The 21654-nt window shown below is 37.6% G+C and overlaps 2 protein-coding genes across 9 annotated transcripts in view; both read left to right on the top strand.

Moving 5' to 3' along the window:
* Nucleotides 1–13197, top strand: part of sorbs3 (sorbin and SH3 domain containing 3) — a 42829-nt gene extending 29632 nt beyond the window's left edge. For 5 of the 7 annotated variants that reach the window (XM_043246347.1, XM_043246349.1, XM_043246351.1 and 2 more), the window contains 12 exons: nt 1602–1676; nt 1789–1899; nt 3843–3898; nt 6463–6527; nt 7560–7615; nt 7713–7759; nt 8409–8523; nt 8603–8728; nt 9248–9730; nt 10438–10532; nt 10810–10916; nt 11675–13197. In XM_043246347.1, the coding sequence (XP_043102282.1) occupies nt 1602–1676; nt 1789–1899; nt 3843–3898; nt 6463–6527; nt 7560–7615; nt 7713–7759; nt 8409–8523; nt 8603–8728; nt 9248–9730; nt 10438–10532; nt 10810–10916; nt 11675–11736 (1398 nt within the window). In that variant the 3' untranslated portion in view covers nt 11737–13197. The remainder of the gene's footprint in view (nt 1–1601; nt 1677–1788; nt 1900–3842; nt 3899–6462; nt 6528–7559; nt 7616–7712; nt 7760–8408; nt 8524–8602; nt 8729–9247; nt 9731–10437; nt 10533–10809; nt 10917–11674) is intronic. The other 2 variants (XM_043246353.1, XM_043246352.1) reach the window with 2 other exon arrangements.
* A 1071-nt stretch (nt 13198–14268) lies between these two features.
* pdlim2 (PDZ and LIM domain 2 (mystique)) overlaps nt 14269–21654 on the top strand; it is a 51317-nt gene continuing 43931 nt past the window's right edge. Inside the window, exon 1 of one of the 2 annotated variants that reach the window (XM_043246355.1) lies at nt 14269–14545. The gene's annotated coding sequence lies outside the window, so the exon portion shown is untranslated. Of the gene's footprint in view, nt 14546–18540; nt 18636–21654 lie in introns of those variants that run through there. The other variant, XM_043246356.1, reaches the window with a different exon arrangement.

The following is a 21654-nucleotide window of genomic DNA, read 5'->3' as shown; positions in this document are numbered from 1 at the left end:
GTGTGATTTAATAGCACCGTAGTTCACGGAGCCCTTTCTCTTAAAGGGTTATTTCACCCCGAAATGAGAATTCTGTCATTGATTGCTCACCCTCATGTCGTTCCAAACCCGGTTGAGGTTCGTTCAGCTTTCGAACACAAATGAAGAGATTTTAGATGAAATCGGAGAGCTTTCTTTCTGACCCTTCACAGACAGCAACGATGAAATTATCCCAGCGCATCAGTAAAATGTGACATCAGTAGCTCAACTTTAGTTTTGTGATGCTACGTGAGTACTTTTTATAAAAAAATCATAATTTATTAAACCGTTCTTCTCCCCTAAGTTACGTCATTCGCCATTTTAGAGAGTATCACAATGCAACGCATACGCATGCTTTAATATATTTTACAAGGGGATCCAAGGGATGTTAAAGGCTCCTCTTTACCTAACAATTAAATGATGCCCAACACAACAGGTTTATAGTTACATAGGCTTCAAAGTTGGTCATGAAATACCTTCATTTCTTACCTGCAAAATGGCGATTTTCATCCGATTTTGAGCCGATTTCTGACTGTTATTAATAAAATAGTCTAGAGATACTAGCTACATTATATATCTCAGCAATGAGGTGGTAAACTCTGTATTTTTTAAGTAACTAAACACAGCTCGATTGTTTGTAGAGAGAGGCACATGCACAAGTAACGCACACATAGATGCATCTATCTTTCTCAAGATAGAGAATTATAATTCATTCAAATAAATGTGATCCGTCAGCAATTTTCATCTCTGTTTCTGATATGTATTGGACAGAATGTTGGCGCTATTGAGACGTAACTGACGAAAATAAAGCATTTTTACCCTTCCGGTCAAATATTGCACTGCAAAGAGTTGCTAGTTTTAACTTGTCCATAACTTGGCAAATGAATAAGCAGGATAATGAGCAGCTATTAAAGGATTTTAGGTTGAGTGGTAAATGCACAATTCTTTAGTAGCAGTAGACCTGTCCATTTTTTGTTGCTAGTCTTAAGTAATGACAGAATTTTCATTTTGGGGTAAACCCTTAAATCTTCACATCACTTATCTTGTCTTAGTTAGTTCACGGTTCTTGATGTCTGACTTGGCTTCAATAAGGTTAATAGCCAACAAGATATCTGAGCGTGAGGAGCTTTTCACATGATCCTACCTGTCTGGAGCGCTTGTAAAATGTGTAAAGCGCTTGGAAATCGTTGAAGGCTGCTCTTTACCTAACAATTAAATGAGGCCGAACACATCAGGTTTATAGTTACATAAGCTTCTAAGTCGGTCATGAAATACCTTCGTTTCATGCCTGCATCTTGTACTTGCAGGTCTTAAAAATAAAGTGTTATTTTAATATCACTAAGTGTGTTTACATGCACACTCATAAATTGATTACGCTTAATAAGCTGATGACGAGCGTAGTCAAGTCAAGTCAAGTCAAGTGGCTTTTTATTGTCATTTTAACCACATATAGCTGTGCAGTACGTAATGAAATGAGATGTTTCCCCTGGACCTGGTGTTACATAAAGTCACGCAAAATACAAAAAAACACTTAAATAAAGTGATTTAATGTGGTCTAATGATATTGTACTATTGTTTTTCAGCCTCTGAGGTCTGAGTCAGAGCGGCCTTCATATTACAGCCCAGTCAAACTTCAATCCCAGTCTCCATCCATAGAGGTGAGTGTCTGACACACCATCCGTCTGCACATCTCACCGATGCATTTGGACACGTGAAACCAAACCAACGCATCATTTGTGTCATGTAATAATGCGTCACGCTGTTGTTCAGGCGACGCTGGTGTCAGAGCTCAACCGTTTTGAGGCGGAGCTGGACTCAGACATTCGCGGTCTGGAGAGGAAACTGTCCCAGAAGCAGCAGCAGCGGCGAGGCAGGGGTGAGGTACTGACCCTCCCATCTTCACATCACACTCAGTCCTCAACAACACTCCTGAAATCCTCTCTCACGCTCCTCCCTCGAGCCACACTTCAGTTGTCTATGATCTCCTCCTAGTTCAGTGCATGTAATCATATACACTAGCATTCAAAAATGAACGTTTAATTAATGTTTATACGCACCAATTCTGCATTTATTTGATTCAAAATGCTGTCAAAACAGTAGTACTGTGAAATATTAATTGCATTTTAAATAACTAAACTGTTTTGCAAATCTATTGGAATTGCATTTTATTTCAAACACGCACTCTCTGAATTTTTTCGGCAAGTACAGATACCTTCTTCAAAGTTTCAGAGAGTGAGGGTCAAAGAAAAACAGACACATGGCAGTTAGATAAGACAGAGGTTTGTAAAGTTGTATTTGGCGTACTGTATCAGTCGCGCTAAATGGCTTTTAAATCTTCTAGCTAGACTTTAGTCATCCATTATGTCTTCGCTGATTTCTTTCAAATTCCCACACCCTTCAGACAAGGTATTAGTCTTAAGCTCTCACTTGTTGTGCCAAAAAAAGTCAAAGAGTGTTTTCTGCGTTTCTGGCCACCGCTGTTATGTTATCTTCCTGTCAGTGTGCTTCAGGTTGCTGGATGCTGGCTCTGATCTGACAGCTGTGCATGCTGATCCTCTCTGTCACTTCCTGTCATGCTGAACAGCCAAAGTCTGCATCTGCCCACTGCTGAGCTTTCGTTTGAGTCACGCCAATCTGCGCAGTGTCTGCTCTTTATATCCCAGCTCTGTTTATTTGATCCTTTTCTTGCCTTGTCTCTCTTTTTGTGTTTCTTAAAGAGACAGTTCATCCAAAATATTTGATTTGTATTCCTTTCCAAATCCCAAGGCAAAGTCCAGTACTAAATGTCATATAATAAAAAATACCGTAAAAGCAATATTATGAAAAATGATTACAATTTAAAATAACTTTATTTTCTATTTTCATATATTTGTATATATTTTTGTATTTATATCTGGGATTTTCAGCATAATTACACCAGTGTTCAGTGTCACATGATCCTTCAGAGTTATATTTCATTTAATCAATTTAAATTCATTCTTTAATTAATTCATTTACGCTTTAAAATTTAATGCATATTTTCTGGATAAAAGTATTTGTTTCTTTATCAGCTAAGTATTAATTAAAAATGTTTGTTTTGCCATCACTAGAATAAATTACATGTAAAAATATATTTTACAGGAAATAAAATGATTTAAATAATATATCATTATGTATTTATTTTAATAAAAATGCATTATTATATTATTTGTAATAATGTATAATAACATTTCTATTTTTACTTTCCTTGATCAAATAAATGGTGAGCATATGAAACTTTTTAAAAACAAGCAATCATTATTTCAAAAAAACTTCAAGTTCAAGCTTTCATTTTTATTTTTGCTTTGAAAACAAAATAAGTTCTTGTTGCTCTATTCAATAAAATATAAACGTAAAGACACTTAAACAGTCCCATACATTTATTATGTGAAAAGCAGACCCCCACATATTTTATGTGAGAAACACTCATATTTATGATTCATATTCACATATTTAAATTGCTGTTCACTTAAAATCAAACTGTCCCTTTAATCTAAAATTAGCTTTTGGCTCAATGAATACTGCAGCTTTAATTGTTTAAGGCTTTATGGCTCTCCTTGTGCTTGTGAATTATAAACTGTGGAAATCTTAGCTGATTACATCACCAGTTCCATCTGATACACATTTACAATGTGAGCAAATGAATGGAGCGTAGGACCCAGGGGAGCCGGGCGGCTTTCAGCGCAGGAATGGTCACCGCCTCTTGAGACTGTCTTCAAGCTGCTCCCAAATGCTCCTGTTTTACTGTGTCTTTGAGAGAGTTCATGTGCGTTAGAGCTGAATGAAATTGTCATTTCTGTTTACAGGGAGCTAAAACCAACCCGGCAACCACAAGAACGGAAGACAGCAGACAAGAAAACAGGTAAGCCTAGTGTACTTAATTATACTTTGGAAACAGCAATGTTCTTCAAAGTTAGCCAAATATGACCAAACTTGATACATATATATATATGTATTTATTTGTTTTTTTATAAAAACGCACTTTAGGGTCAGTCTTAATCTAAAACAAATCAATTAAATTATATATGTATACATGTAGTTATCAATGGCTTTTATGTCAATTGGATAGATGTTAATGTTATAATATAATATAGTGTAATATTATGTAATAATATAATAATCCTGTATCATAATCTTTCTTTATTTGCTTCCACTCTATTTATTTGTTGTTATATTAAGTTTCTGTATATGAAGCAGGTGAAGTGAAGGAGTTTCTTTGGAGTCTTTTTCAGAAATAACATCTAATAACGAATCGGTGTAACTAACGATGATGAAATGTGACACATGCGGTGGATTCTCCGTTGTTTTCACGGTCTTATTAAGGTCATATGACATTCCCGGCCTGTCTCCTCGTCTGATTGGTTAATTGTTGACTCTTTGGCCGGCGGCCCACATACCCGACCCCACGCTGAGCTCTTTGTGTGCCTGTACATGTGTTTGTGTATTTGTCAGAGTGTGTGTGTTTATGGCTAAGTGTGTGTGTGGCCAAATTGAGGATGTCTCGGTCTGTGCTCACATGCTCGACCTCGTTCATCTTGTTAATAAAGAGGTACAGTATTGGCTCAGTTCTGAGACTGTATTCGACACACTTTGGATGTGTGTGTGTGTGTGTGTCTGCTCCTCAAACAATTATCCCTCTTTCTATAAAAGGCAAAGTTTGGTCCTTCCAGGCTTGTACTTCAGATGTTCATGCCCATTCTGACACCTTCAGAGCTTCAGTATTTGCTCGCCAGGGGCCCGTATCTCACTGCATCTGACACATTCTTGAGTTCTCGCTCTGTTTTTCTGTGGCATGTCGATGCTTTCTGCCCCCTTCAGCCCCCCGCTGACTATCTCCCCACCCTCCAAATGCCATAAATGCCCCTGCTGCTACAAAAAGGATACAGAGCGAGGACAGTTTTATAGCTTCCCTCTTTCTGGAAAGATTAATAACCCTGGGGCTGAAAACCTGTTAACACAAAGTAACTGGTTGTCGGGTTCAAGAATTGGCGTGCTGCCATGTTATCAGCATATTTGGTATAACGCGCATTGCCTAATATGTATAAATAATGTTAAAATAAGGTGCTCTTACTCAAGCAGAATGACGATGTTTAGGCTTAAAACAAAGAAGAACTCAATAGTTTATGTATACAGTATTATCTTGTGCAGTGTTATGTTTAGTGCAGCCGAATCCTCCAGCATTAGTTCAGTCTCTCAGGTCTGTCACATATTCATAAATATTCTCATTTGGATCCTCGTGGCCGAGACAGACCATCTGGTGTGTTTTATGAAACTCTTCCTGAGTCTCACATGTAACCCAGAGGTGTTTTTTAAACGCTCGGGAAACCGAGATACTGTAGAATGAATGATCTTGGAAGATAATGACAAACGTTTGAGACTCACGTTAAATATAATTTTGGTGTCTTGGTAAATTTGGACACTGTTTAGATCTCCTCTGAAGCTGTGTAAGAGACACTTACCTAAGAATTTGTTAATTCGTTTACTCAGTTTCATTGGTGTTTATGAAAATCATCTAATTTAAAGAAAAAATTTCTTCCTCATTGGAAACTAATAATGGTCGTTCTGAGGAAGGGGTGCTGTTTTTAACTAAAAATGTAATATTTTTATGTGGGTTGGCTTGTTGTCATTTACAGGTCATGTTGAAAATGCTAACTTCATCGCCTCAAAAGTGTGAATTTGTGAAAACATAATATAGTATGCGTGCAGTGTGTAGTGTTTTCTTTCCACCTGGTCTCGTGGCAGAGACAGACCTCGGTGCACTTTTTAGCGAGACACGAAATGCATACCAATACAATCCCTGAAGTTTCCAAAAGAAATGAACACAAAAGGCAGTAAAACTCTGACACCTTTTATTCATTTTAACACAAATTTACAGAGTTTTCATTATTAAAGTGTCATTTTTTCACAGTTGCTTAAAGAATATCATGTTATGTCTTCAAAACAATATTAATATGCTGGGATATTTATAAAACTGATGCTTGCATCAACAAATGCCTTTTTATATCAGTTTTGCATTTGTTAAAACTATCTGGTAGGTTTTTACGGTTGGATTTGGTGTAGGACTCATCAACGCCACAATACATGATAAAAACATGCTGGGGTTCACGTATTGAATCTGTGTTTTAGTGGATATTTCTCTTTGAAACTGCGGTGAAACATGTGAAAAAGTGCACAGAGGTACACATTTTCATGGACCTGTTTTTTTCACAATGCGATATCTCCAGCTACTAGCCTAGCATGAATAATACAGTGTTTTAGCTATTTCTGTGAATCTGTGTAATCAGAGATTGCTGTCGTTTGTACATGAAACTTTTAAAAAACCTTTTTTTTTCATCGCATGTAAGCATATCATGATCTTAACCCTTAGTTCAGTGTTCTGCATCTACATTATTTGGGCTAGATGATCATTTTGTTTTTCTTTTCCAGCTATCCCATAATCCCCTGCTCTGCTGTAAAGCAGGGCACAACAGCGAACTTGACGCATGCTGATGGTAAGATATAGTCATCTTCCTTTCCCCTCCTCTCCTGTGTTTCCTGTTTCCTTGTGCTTTTTGCCACTCTTCTGCTCTCCTCACATTCCCCCAATTAATACAAAGTAAACACATTTCTGCGAAATGAGAAAAACAAATGAAGTCAATCACCGTTCAGCAGGACAGGAAGTGTGTAACAAGCGGCAGGATGGAGGTCTTGACTGTAGATTAGATTGATCCAGTTGTTTTTCCTGGAGATAAATTGAGAAAGACTCCGCCATTGTAAACACAATAACGTATGCGGAGCTAGAGATCCAGTATTGAGCCCAAAAAAAAAGATAGGAATTAATTTGATCAATTCTCCAAAATCACTCAATAATATACACTACCATTCAAAGCTTTTTGTTTGGTATAATAATCATTAATAAAAATAAACATTTGATAAAATATACAGTAAAAATTGTATTGTGAAATATCATTTCAAATTGTGAATATATTTTAAAATTGATTTAAATTTAAAATTTATTTAAATTAAAATTTATTTGTGTGATGCCAAGTGTTTATTTGAAATGTAAATTTATAAATGTCTTCACTGTTGATCAGTTAAATGCATCCTTGCTGAATAAACATACAGTTTTCTTAAAAAAAACGAAACCGTTTACTGACTCCAAGCTGTTAACATGCTTTGAAATATTCTTGAAAATATCTGCCAAAAATAACAAATGACCATAAATGGCAATTTCAGAACTTTTTATTACAAATGACATCAACTGACACAGAACATCAGCTGATCAAAGACGGGCTGTAAACCCCTCTGTGAAACCCCTCGTTAAAACCTCTCAAATATGTGGGTTATGTAACAACTTAAGACAGAAAGGTATCCAGCTACAACAAAGCTTTAACGTCCAGTGTGCACAGAAGACCTAGTTTCATTTCCAGCAGTCAAGATCTTTCACATGATCACCACATCCTTCACCCTGGGGCGAAAAGTGCCTCAAGTTGAATAAACACAATTCTGCTTTTGACTCGTCTCATTTCTGGTCTTCTTTACAGATCACATAATAATGTCGTCAGACATGGATGTCCCACCTAAGAAAGAAGAGAGAAAGGTACGGTATTTGATCGTTTTTCTTCACTTCCGAGGTTTGAACGGAAAGTAAAAATTTGACACGGACGTTTAGAAAGAAAGTATGTTTGTTTACACAGATGAAAGCAGCTCGAGCCAAATTTAATTTCCAAGCACAGTCACCAAAGTAAGTAGAAGCAAAAGACACAACGCTGAAAGATTTCATTATTCCTAATTGTTTGCAGAATTGGGATCAGTATATGAATGATTTGGGAAAGTCTGATACAACACAAAAAGCATTGCAAATGAATGGAGTCCAATGAATACAAATAAAAAAAAGGGTAATTGTGACTTGTCTTAATTTGACTTTTTTATATCTATATACTTATATATTTATATACTTTTTTTCTCTTAATTTTGACTTGTTTATATCGCAGTTGTGAATTACAGTATGAAATAAGAATTGTGTGATGTAAACCTATAGTTGTAAAAAAAAAAAAATTTATCTCCCAATTCTGATATTAGAACTAGCAAATTTAAACTTTATAAGTGGCAATTGTACGTTTGTGGTATGCAATTCTGAAGGGGAAAAAGACAAAATTGAGAGTTGTGAACTAGCAATTTTGAGGGTTTTTTTTTTGCTGTTCTGACTTTATTGTTCACAATTACAATTAAAGGTATGCTTATATCTCATAATTTATCCCGTATATCTCGAAAAAAAGGTCAGAATTTGTGCAAGTGGTACATAAAAGTTGCACTTTGTTTTATTTTGTATTCAGTGTTGAAATCAAGCTTCAATATTAATACCACTGCAATAAAATACCTCTCATCCATAGGGAGCTGACCATACAAAAAGGTGACGTTGTGTACATACACCGGCAAGTGGATGCCAACTGGTATGAAGGAGAGCATCATGGGAGAGTGGGGATCTTTCCCACCAGTTACGTGGAGGTATGTCCTCGTGTATGCGAACGAAACGCTTCACGCCAACTTCGTTTAATTTGCGCTCATTCCTGTGTTTTCCTTTTAGATTATTCCTCCAACAGAGAAGCCCACGCCAATAAAGTCTCCCACCATCCAGGTGCTGGAGTACGGAGAGGCTGTAGCCCTGTTCAACTTCAATGCCGACCTGCCTGTGGAGCTGTCCTTCAGGAAGGTACCATACGCGGCGCACGCCTACAGCTGATTGGTCAATTCCAAACTAATGTTCTTGATTCTTAATTGAGCTAAAATGCAGAAGGAAATATTTTGGAGAAGGTTTTTTTTTATGTAACAGTCTCTATAACATTATAAGTAGACCTCAGAGAACAGTACAAAACAAAAAACACGGCTCATGGCCCCTTATTCTTAAATCATGGGGCCTTTGAATAACGTTTCAGACAGTAGGGGGCCTCGTAGTCGTGAAGTTAGAAAACAGCTGCTTTAAGGCTTGTGTTTGGTAATTGGGACAATGAATCTTAATCATTTCTTGCTCAGACACGTGAACCAACTTTTAGTGGAATCAACTCTAAGCCCTAACTAGTGCAAATATGCAGGATAATGGTTGCATGGAACAATTACAGACAATTACCGCAGATTTGACATCATTATACACAAATATTTGACCGCGGAATCACGAGCCAGTACTGCAGAGAACACCCATCGGCTTTCTTCTCTCTCGTGTCTCTGGTCTCAGGGCGAGGTGATCTCTATCAGCAGGCGTGTGGATGATCACTGGTTGGAGGGGCGTATCGCCGGCACCAACCGCAGTGGAATCTTCCCCATCAACTACGTCCAGGTCAACAAAATGCCCCGCACTAAAAGCAGCGATGAGTTTCCGTCTTCTCCCACTCTCACCCCTGAGCCCCTCAGCCCCGGGCGGCCGCAGCACCCCCCTCTGTCTCCTCTGTCACGCTCCCCCGAACCCCAGCTTTCACCTCACAAACACTCCAGCCAATCACGCTCCCCTCTGGCGCACGCACAGCCCACCTCCCCAAAACAGCCTTCAAACCACTTCCTGTTCTCGCCCACAAACAACCGGACCACGTCGCCGCACGCTCACAGCCCACTGGAAAAGGACGTTCGAACGCTCGTGTCTCCCTCCAATCATGTGCTGACGTCTCCACAGGGCCCGGGACTGCCAGCCGGCGGCGGCTCGCACGCTCCGTACGTCACGCAGGTGTGTGTGTGTGTGTGTTTTTTTAATACTTGGCATGGATGCATTGATTTGATCAACAAGTGCTAGGCCTTTTTTCCGACCGATTTTTAGCACTGTTGTCAAAAATAATAAATGTTTCTTGAGCAGCAAATCACCATTTACTGATCACAGTTAAGTTGTATTAATATAATGTTACAAAATATTACTTTTACAGTTTTCTTATTGGGTTCTGATCAAATAAATGCAGCCCTGATTACTAAAAGATACTTTCTTATAAATATATTTAAAAATCTCACTGATCTCTGAGTCAACGTTTGCTAAAAATTCAGCTTTCATCTTGCAGGAATTAATGACATGAACAGTTTTAAATTGTAATAATATTTCATAACAGAAATGTTATAATAATAATAAAAATTATTATTATTAATTTAACATTATATATTATTACTGATTTTTTTATTGTTTTTAATTAAATATTTCAGACATGGCTGGCTTCCTTTAAATCAAATACGTGTTGTTGTTGTTTTTATTTTATCTCATGCTTTTTTTTATTAAATCATATATACACAGTGATATAATTATATACAAGTGAAACATATATACAAGTGAAAAATTTACATCAGCTGATATAAAGCAGTAAGAACATGCTCAAGGAAAAAAGTGCCCATACTACGGTCATATTGCATAATTTTTAGGGGGAAATATAAATGAAAAACATTTGTGTTTAGGATGGGACCAGAACACAGTCTCCACAGCCCAACGCAGACGTTAAGATTCCTTCCACATCACAGTCTCCTGTGAACATGAACCATTCACGAAAACCGTGAGTACTCACACAGCACATCGTTCACATAGAAAGAGAATTGACTTTTATTAGTTGTATGATTGATTAAAGGGATAGGAAATTAGGCAAATCTCTTATTTACCTGCCATCAAGTTTTGAAAGAAAGCCATGAGGTTTAGACTGACATGAATAGTAAGTTGCAATGTTTATTTTTGTGTGAACTGTCCCTTTAAGAATGTAGAAATGGGTTAAACCAGCTACAGTTTCCACGCTTGACCATTTGTCACTCTTTTTCATTCACTCTTTCTCTTTGCAGGTATAAAGCGGTTTACAACTATAAACCCCAGAACAGAGACGAGCTGGAATTGAGAGAAGGAGACATCGTTCAGGTCATAGAGAAGTGTGATGACGGCTGGTTTGTAGGTAAGGGTCATTTAAGGACTTCATTTAAAATAATTTTCCTTATTTTAGTGTACACAATTATAAGGACATAATATAATAATATTCAAGGCCTACGGTATTATATAGAATATTAGATGGAATACAAATGCACACTAAAAGACTGCTATGACAACATTTTTTTGAACATAGCATTGTCAGAAAATCTTGATTATTTTTTATGTTTTATTACATTGATAGATTTAAAGTTTAGCGAAATAAGATTTTTATGTCTTTTATGCTCACCAATGCTATATATTTAAATTAAAACTGAAACCATTAAATGAAACTCAATTAAAATGTAATCAATTCCTGTGATCATCATTACTCCAGCCTTCATAAATCGTCCTGATATGCTGCTTTAATGCTAAAGAAACATTTCTGATTATTATGCTGCGATGCTGCTTAATTAATTACGACGCCGCTTGATTGTGAAAATGTATTTTTTCGTGATTCTTTGATTAACAGGAAGCTAAAAAAACCATTAAAATGAATTAAAAACCATTTGTAACATTACAAATGTCTTTTCTACAGGCACTTCTGTTAATTTAATGCATGTAATGAATAAAACGAATGTTTTATAATACAATAAAACGAAACGGAAAGCTGCACGTTATATTTTAGTATTAAGCGTGGTCTCCTGCAGAGGCCTCTCTGTGCTGCCCTCTCTCGGCCAATTCTCACATTACACTACTCTCATTTTTTCGATTAAACGACCTTGCCTCCTTCTTTTTTCCCGCCAGGTACGTCTGAAAGGACCCAAGCTTTTGGAACATTCCCTGGCAACTATGTGTCACCAGTCTGAGAGCCTCCACCAGCTCTTGTTCACTGACACCACGGGCTCAACCACCTGCGTGCACCGCCACCCCGCACTGTCCTGCTCACCAACACAAACATAACAGCATCGCATGCGCACCCCTCACCTCACAGATGGGTTTGACCGCTCACTGCATCACGCTAGCGACTTCATCTAGCAGTTTGAACGCCTTCGTAAAGCTGACCTCCGTTTTGGTTTCAGATTTGTAGCGGCATTGCCAACGCCGCATATCCTGAGGACCTGGATGTGAGACTTGATTGAAGCCGTCCGATTTTTCTTTTTCAGTAGTCATTTATCCGTTAGCCGATCGTATAATAAGCACCCATTGCAATCATTATCACGTAAGCGCTTCATGCAATTGTCGAAAATCTGTCTGTGTTAGGAGCATTCAACGTTATCTTCAGTTTTAGGACAGGGAAAGCGTGCGGGAAAATCTGTTAAGGTTTGATATTTTGTGGTGGGTTACAGCCAGCCTGCATTAAACGTGGTTTTTTGATTTAAATCTGTATACTATACCATATTGAACTGAAAATGTTCATTAACGCAGGATCAGTCTTCAGGATCATCATAATTCGTATGCATATTCAATCATAGTGGAAAAATGCATATTCAGTTTTCGCAGTTTTCCTCTAAACATTATTAAACGCTAATAATTTACTCATGGGGTAAAATTCCAGAGAATATATCTTAACCTATGTTTATACTAGCGCTGTCAAAATAAAGAGTTTTGTTCGCATATATAAATACATGCGTGTGCGTGCTGTGCATATTTATCTTGTATATACAAATGCAATATATGCATGTATTTTATACATTAAATATATTTATATAAGAACGTAAATATATAAATGTTTTCAAAAATATTTTTAACTATTTGAAATATGTACATATTTTCAAACCAGGTACTGTATGTGTATGCATTTATATAAACATAATAAATGTACACAGTGTGCATATATTCTGCGAGCACAAACCTAATCGTTCAACAGCGCTAGTCTATATATGTTTTACACATGTGGTGTTTTTCTTGTTTTAGGCATTATTACTTCTTCATGCTTAAAAAAGAGCTACAAACATCACATGTCAGTCATGAGCTCTTACGATTTTACAGGTTGAAAACGACACCTTAAAATGAAGTCAGCTTGTGTGTATTATGTCAGAAACACATGTTTTAAGACAGGAGCCCGAGGACTTTTCACTGATTGTTGGTTGTAAAAAGACGCCGGCGTTCATTGAATTCTATCATTAACTCTCTTTGTCTTCTGTTTTTAATGATCTGGGAACTGAAGCAGCTGACCGCATTTTGTTGTACAGACTGTCGTTATCACACAGTTATCAAATAATGGAAAAAAAAAAGATAATATATTTTTATTGACACGCAGTATGTATTGCAGTATGTAAGGTACTCACAGATTTTGATAATGATCAAATAAATAAGGAAAAAACGTTGGTTTGCTTGTTACTTTCACTGCTGAAGGTGAATGCCTTGCAGCGCCTGCTTTATGAAATAAATGCTTCGGTTGTTATTCCCACGCTGTCTTTCGTTAGTCAACACACCTGTTTGTATACATCAAAATGAAAGAAATAATTACTCCTGAGAACATGATGACAGATATATTCGGGTGAAAAGGCCAATGCCATGTAGCTCGTAATGGCTTAATTTTCCAAAACACTCAAGCAGAGCCACCTTTTATAACCTCGGTGGTGCTGACCAGACAGCTTGACGTGTTTTGACATTGTGCTGAGTGATTTAGACTTGATTGTTTAATTATGATTATGACTGATTTAGAAAGTATGTGCTCTAGGACATTTTTTTTGATCCATTTCAAATGTTGACTAGTATAGGCTATATATATATATATATACACACATATATATATATATATATATATATATATATAATAAAGTGAACTGCATGGGGCAGCTTTTGAAAGATGTGTAATATTAATATTATTGTTTTTAAAACTATTTTAAAATGCTGTAAATAAATGTATATTAATATTGTATAATCGCTGCATTTATTTGATCAAAATACAGTAAAAACTGCATTTTATTTTATTTATTTAATGTATTTATTTTTACGACTTTCAGCTGCCATGACTGTATTCACATGGTGTTTCATAAATCATTGTAATATGCTAATCTAGCGCTCTAGATTATTATCGTCAGGTGCTTAATATTAAAATATATATATATATATATATTTATCCTTGTCGATTCTTTGATGAATAAAACGTTCAAAACAACCGCGTTTATTCGACATAAAAATCCTTATTTATAAATCAACATTATAAATGTCTTAACTGCCCATTGCGATCAATTTCACGCGTCCTTTCTGAAAGTATTGATATCTTTTAAGGCGATTTAAATTTAAACTTGGATTAAATAAGATGTTCTCGTGCGTCACCGCCAGCAGGTGGCGCGCTGGCACAATTAGTTACAAAGATGTGCTTTTAAAATCATATTTCTCCTGGACACGCCCCGCGTGCCACCCTCGCGTGCCACCACCCCCCCAGCCTTTATTTTGACAGCAACACGTGGCACGCGACGCTCCATCATCTCCGCGGCGAAAACACTCTCTGGAGAAGTTAGAAGAAAAAAAAAACTGGGCGGTGAGGGAGTTTGGTCACATGGAGCAAACGTCCTAAAAACCGACGCGCTGAAAGTGTCTCCATCAGCTCCGCGTTAGAAAGCGCGCAGGGTTTGTGTCTCTTCGCGCTCGCGCTGAACGCGTGCGTGCTTTCGACGTCATCCGCACAGGTGCCAGACGCGGGGCTGTGATCACCTCGTTCTCCAGGTAAGTCTTGGTAGTCTCCCTAATGCGAGCAAGCGTGTGCCGTTACTGGGTTGTGTTTGTCCAGAAAGCGATGTGCTCGTGCTTCAGGTGAGCGCGGGATACACGGCGTCGCTTCAGCATCCTTTCACCGACACCGGGCGCTTTTATCGCATCCGGATGCTTTCCTGAAAAGCCTGTCTGTCCTACGCAGAAAGTAGAGGAGAACTGAACGTGTCCGCTTGTTTGATGAAGTGGATCTAATGTGTCGTTTGAGTCAACAGAACAGCTGTAACACTGCAAACTAATTCAGAGGAGGACTGAGGCTGTAGTTCGCCATCACTCAGAGTCCTCTTTCCTTCTTTCTTTCTTTCTTTCTTTTTTTTAAAGCGCATTAGTAGATACCTAGTGCACCAAATACTGTATATTATGGAAATGCACTGTAATGTAATTTACTAAATTGTTTATAAAGTGCTAAACCGTTTATATATTTTTACACACAAAGCTGAAAATGACATTTCCAACTTAAACTGTCTTAAATCTTGAACGCTTCGGGGTAGTTAACATTATTACTGGAAAAATAGTCAACGATAAACGTGTAGATAAATAAAGAAATGCATATTTCTTGGGATTTTATTTGAGCGCAGTTCAAATTCATTTCATTAGATGAAATTGGTTTCCAGTTCTGAGTAGTTTAACAGTTTTGAGTCACGTCCATGCTATATGTGTGTGTGTGTGTGTGTGTGTGTGTGTGTGTGTGTGTGTGTGTGTGTGTGTGACATAGCAAGGGACAAAACCTTACCAATTTTGTACGTAATAAGGTCAATTAAAATAAAAAAACTAACAAAATTAGAGCTAAAAATGACCCAAAGGGCACCGAAGGGTTAAATGTGCTGATGGAGGTGGAGGTCCTGATAGAGAGTGGAAAACCTTGGGACAGCCTTACACTTTAAACATGTGTTCTCAATATAACTAGATGTTAATCCGTATTAACCTTTAAAACGTACTGCATTAGAATGAAATCCGTATGGGTACGAGACGGGATGATGAGAGACCTGTATGTGCATTAAGAGATTCAGTAACTGGAAACACTTGATTTTGTGTGCTTCTGATGCTCAGAAATGTTGTCTAGGCAGGGCAGATCGCTTGGTTTTAGGATGCATGCTTCTGCTTGATAGTTGTCTTTAAATAGCCCGTGATTCATGAGTGCACGCGCACAGTTGTTTTTGATGTTTTGAGGGTATTTGATGGCTTTTCTTGTATGCCGGTTGGGGTTTTGCTCCGGGACAGACAGGAATGTTTTGGATTCAGTTATGCAGAATAATGTGAAAAGTTACATATCGAGGCGTCAAACGCTGCCCGAACCCACATGGCCAGCCTCAGAAATGAGCAAATGTCTGAAAAATCCACGGTTTCTACCAGTCGCTCACGCATTGTTGCCGCAGCGCAGCTCTCTGTAGGTTTAGCAGAATGCAGTTTTGAGGCTGGGCGCTGAATGTGAATGATGACTGAGCAGTACTTTTGAATTGATTGGAAAAAGCCAGACGTGTTTCTGTGCTCACGTGTCTGTGCATTGACCAAACCCATTGAGAGCGCTTTTATACCTCTCTATTGTCTCCACCTGGGCAGTTCTTCTCATCTCTCGAATTTAGCTTCCCCCACACTGTTACTCTGCTTTACCTAGCTTCCATCACACACACACACACACACACACACACACACACACACATACACACATACATACATAAACACACGCACGCATACACACACACAAACATTCTTCTCATTCATGTTTTATTTTTTGGTATGCTTTTGTTATAACATTTGTTGGCATTGTAAACAATAGCCTGAATAAGCAAGTATTATCAAATTAATTTCAATAGCAGGGTTGTTGTAAACCAAAAAAAAGGTTTTAATTAAAGATGAAATAATTAAATAGAAATGGAAAAAAAACTAGATGATAATTCAACTAACTGAAAAAGAACTGATTAAAGCACTAAAATTAACTATTCTGAAAGTCAGACCTTGATTGTAATATTTAAAACGTTAAACATAAAAATGCCAAAAGCACATAACAAAAGTGAAAACTGAAAATGTAAAAAAAAGTTAATTCAAAAATCACTAAAAAAACATAAGCACATAAAATAGAAAATAACCTTAACACAGTAAACTTTTTTAAATCCACTAAAAATCTGGATTTTTTTTTTTTTTTTTTTTTTTTTTTTTTTTTACTCAAAAGTGAGAAAATAGTTTATTGTAAAAAGTGCTTCAACCTTTTATTTTTTTACATCTTTAAAAAATACAGTTTAAACTATAGAGTTAGGAAATTTAAACCAATATGACTTGATTTTGATTTGGTTACTATCCAATTTTAGTATTTTTACACAGCCAGAAAGTTTTTACCTGAAGTTTATGTATAGATGACATTATTGTCAAAAAGAAATCTGTTCACACTGATCAGTGGAAATGGCTAAAACGCTATATTATTCATGCCAGGTCTGTAGTTGGCGATTATCACTTTGTAACAAAATACTGTACCAACACACAGTTGCATACGCCTGCGCTCTTTATGCAAATTCACCTTTTCGGGATTTACGCCTAAATCTGGTCTACAGATTTTCGTTTGCATTTCGAAGGCCGCAGAAGCCCTCGTCGTGTAAATAAACGGCCCAAAACGCATAAAGTTGCCCATTTTTAGTTGAAAACGGTGTGGTGTAAACATCCCCCGAGACTCCTCCTCTGAGAATGAAGCATTCTTGCTCTCTCTATTCAGATATGCCCAGAGTGCTAATAGGCCGTGGAAGACATAACATCCACAAACATGTCTCATAATTGCACGTGTCTCTGCGCCGAAACCCTGTCAGCTGTACAATAAATCAGCCGCGTACAGAGACCACCAAGGCAAGCAGCGCAGTACCCTTTTTGGTTTTGAAAGTCAACCGAACCGCAAAATAACTTTCTATACAAAGCAACGATTCCATACCGGTTCCATATTGTGAGGGTTATTTTTTTGCTTTGAAAACCGCAGTTTTTGGATGCTTTCGTCAAATGCAAAGTTTCTAGTCTCTCTTCGGTTTAGCAAGAATTTGCACCGCACGCTCAAATACACAGGAAACCGCCTGCCCCGATATGATCTGTTGTCGGCTGCAGATGATGAAAGAGACTGAGCGTCTCTTTCAATTCATAATTGTGTGTACATCTCTTCTTTTATTCGCAGAGAAGGTTCTCAGGCAGGAGTGACCACAGGAGGTGCACAGGCTTGCATCCGTGCGTTTTATTCTGCAGGTGAACAATCCAGATTATACAAAAGCTCGTTCACACACGCGCAGGAAGAATTTGGCGACAGGATGCGGTGCGGCGCTTTAATAAATCACAAATAATACACTCCAAATGTATCCTCTACAAACGAAAAGGTCAAGCGAGGTAAATGCTGTCGTGGACTAACTGCTAGTGCATCAGACTCGAACATTTTTACCAAGCTGTGAAGTTAGGTGTGAAACGCATCTTTGAAACGGGTGATTAGCGTAATTCACGCCCAAGCCATGCCCATATAAGGGCGACATGTAGCATGTCACCGTCTGCGTAATGATGCATTCCCTCGCTGAGGACGATGGAGAGTGCTTGTGTTCTTCATTTCTAGCGCTTTCAGTTGTTTGTACGCACAATGTGGTATCTTGTCGCTGGATTTCTTTGTCTCCTACCGCATTTCCTGTGTGTCGTCTCTCTGTTTTGTAGCCGTTGAAGGCTGTGCGCTCTTATTTAAAGGCAGTAAACAGGATAATACGGTCGTAATGATGGCGTATGTCTGTCTGTCTTCACCACAGTTTCTCTGTTCAGGGCAAAATCTACTCCATGTTTTCTGTAATTGAGGCCTGAAACTTGAGCTGGATTGCAGCCACACTTCACCAAAAACTGGGTCTTCTATAACCACTTCCTTTGCAAAAAGTCACGACAGTGTTTAACCGCTGCTTATCGTTGCTATTGAGTCAGTTCAGATGAGTCCGTACTGAATTCATGGCTGTGTTTGCAAATATAGAAAAGTGCAGAGCTGTTTCTGTGACCGTGTCTGGAAAACTCAGTGTAGACACTTGAGACTGGATTGAGACTTCTTGTGGTGAGGTCATATCACAAGTTTTAATTTATAACCATACTTATTAAACTTGTATTTGATTTAATTTTTAACTTGATTTTTAAAAGTAAGTTTTAATATAAGATTTAGATGCAATTTGTTAACTTAACGTGTAATGCAGACATTTGTTAAATTTGATTTAAATTAAGAAAATAAAAAATTGTACATTTTAATTTCATCTTTAGTCATAGTTTTTCTTTTAAATTTAACTTTTGATGTAATTAATATTAATTTTATTTAAATGTATAATTTAACATCTAATTCAAATAGTTTTTAGTGCAGTTTAATCTTTGATTTAAATGTGACATTTTAATTTAACTTAAACCAGGCTACATGTATCTAAACTAAATGTAACAGTGCAATTTATTTAAAGTAATTTTTTATTTATTTAAATCCAAGTTTTTAATAAAATGTTCCAACATGGAATGTTTAAGTGTTCCATTTAAGAATAACAAAATTTTACAGAAATGTTTCTATCGTGACAGTTCTACATTATTCTACGGCTTGTAAACCGAAGGACCACCATAGGAGCCTATTAACTAATAGCTACTTTTTTTTTTTTTTTTTTTTTTTTTTTTTTTTTTTGTAAAGCTTTTTGTGGCCCGTGGGTAAGAACGTATCATACTTGTCAGAACGCAGAGCTTGTGATTACTTCCCGCTCTTGAGTCATGATCATAATACCTGTTTCTATGACAGCAAAACATATCAAACATAACACCGCCTTGCGTAACTCGCGTCATAAAGATATAAATACCAAATATCGAAAACCGACGGTAATTAGCCACCACTGGAATGCAAAATTGTAATGAATCATTCAGCGAAATTTTCAAATACCAACACACCGTCTATTATTCAGACTGAGCTTATGTCTCCTTTTGTTCACCTCCACCCAACGCCCTTTGCGTTCTTTTCTTCTTGCTGTATTGTAGTTTGATGTTTCTTCATCAGTAATGGGATGGAAGGCATCATCGCTGACTCACTGTCACTCAGTGTGATGAGAATGTGGGGAATGTTTTATTCTGCCGTGTTTTAACCAGAGCGGGGAGGTGTTGTGTATCTGTGGCATGAGTGTGGTGCTGTGCTGACTGGGTGTGTGTTGGCCAGGTGTGACCGTGTTAAGCTCACTCATGGGAGTGGATCATGGGAGAAAAAGCACAGCGTGTTCGGTAGGTTTGGGGTGTGCAGCTGTACTGTAGACTGTGTATTGATTTAGGACTGTACGGCTCATACTTTGAATCCTCGTGATTGTAATGCTTGATGCTAAGTGTGTAGCGTGATCTAAACTCAGAACACACCCTGGTCACATTATTTGTGGCTGAGACGCTAGCAATGCCAAGGCCATGAACTGAAATGCGGTGTACCTTGAGTTGGAAAGATTTGGATTAAAGCGTCTTTTTGAGTTTGACTTTGAAGTCACATATGAGTGTGTGGAGATGGGAGGGGAATGTGTTTCGGCCGTCAAACACATTTAACAGTTTTTGATACCATCAATTTCACTTCCACAACAAGGACTGGTGTTACTAAAGACTGTAGGGCTGGTGATACGGCCAAAAAAATGATCTCCACGCTATGTTTTATGTCAGTCGATGGCCATACAAATCTTTAATTCTTTCCAGTTTAAAGGCAGATTTTGCCCCTGATGTGAAACTTGTAGAAACAAGAACGTTAATGCAGCTTTTTATGGTCAGAACATGAGGCAAACTTTAGAATTTCAGACACTTTTCCAGTCATTCTCTTTAACAAAATGTATTTATAGTACTATAATATCTAAATATCTTTTAGAAAATTAAATTAGAAAATTACATTGCCGCTGTTGTTTTATTGCTTTACCCCTACATGAAGACTTCCATATGTTAAATACTGAATTAGTGCATTGGACTGAAAAGCAGGTCTGTAATGGGAAAACAATTAATATATAATATATCGCCAGTATCTTCAGTGTTCGTTTATATTTTTCTGATTCAAGGACAATATTCTTGCAAAATGCTCTCAGACCCCACGAAAAGTTAGTACAAAAGTCAAGTATGCACACGGGTAAAATGTGTGTGTCTGTGTGTGCGTGCATCATCTACTTCAGGAAGACTGAGATATGGAAAAATCCTGGCTATTTTAGAGCTGTTGGATGACTTTGAGGTGTGTGTGAGTGTAAGCTAATATTCCAGGCCACATCTGCGGTTTTGATCATGTTATGTAGTATTGTTGTACCGGAAATCTTCATGCACATATTCCACCACATTTGTTTAGATTCAACCCAAAACACCAGCAAAACGAGGGCAAAGTTTAGGAATATAGCCTTGCACAAATACCCGCTGAAGACCTTCGCTTCATTCAAAACTGTTATATAACTGCCTCTGATATAATAACTTTCCCACAGATCTGAATGTTTTGGAGAACAGCTTTTTAGCCCATGATGAGTCACTCGGTGTGTTTGCTGTGTGAAAATACAATAATTATTCAATTTTGGCTTTCATAATTTTTACCTCAGGGTAGATATGTGCACAATACACTTGTTTAAGCAGGATGTGTTTTGATTTGGGAAATCTTTTTGACAGTAACATGAGGTGAGAGACCCTTTTTGCGAAACGGGAGACGATCCTTCAGTTTGAGCCTGGCATGCTTTCTGATTTCTATAGGCCGAGGAGATATTTGAGCGGCTGCAGAAGCAGCAATTACTGCACAACCAGACGTTCTGACATTTCTCAAAGCACTCCAGCGAATATCTAGGGTTCATATCCTCATTTGCATGCTATTTCAGTCAGAGAGCTTCCTGGCTGACCCTACTGTCTGGTCACTCAGAAGGAAACAGAATGGGCTTTTCAGAATAACATCAGAGACGAATGATTGATGCCGTAGTGGGAAAGAATTAAAAAGCTTTATAAGCTACTTGACACTTCTACTGGAGTAGATCTATAAATTAAGCTAAAATATTGCCCAGCTTCATGAATTTCACAGAATTTGAATGAAAAAGAACATAATAAACAATATTTTGCATCCGTTTCTCATT

Source organism: Puntigrus tetrazona, chromosome 8, assembly GCF_018831695.1.
Source record: "Puntigrus tetrazona isolate hp1 chromosome 8, ASM1883169v1, whole genome shotgun sequence".
NCBI classification, from domain to species: domain Eukaryota; kingdom Metazoa; phylum Chordata; class Actinopteri; order Cypriniformes; family Cyprinidae; genus Puntigrus; species Puntigrus tetrazona.
This window is presented reverse-complemented; position numbering and strand designations above follow the sequence as displayed.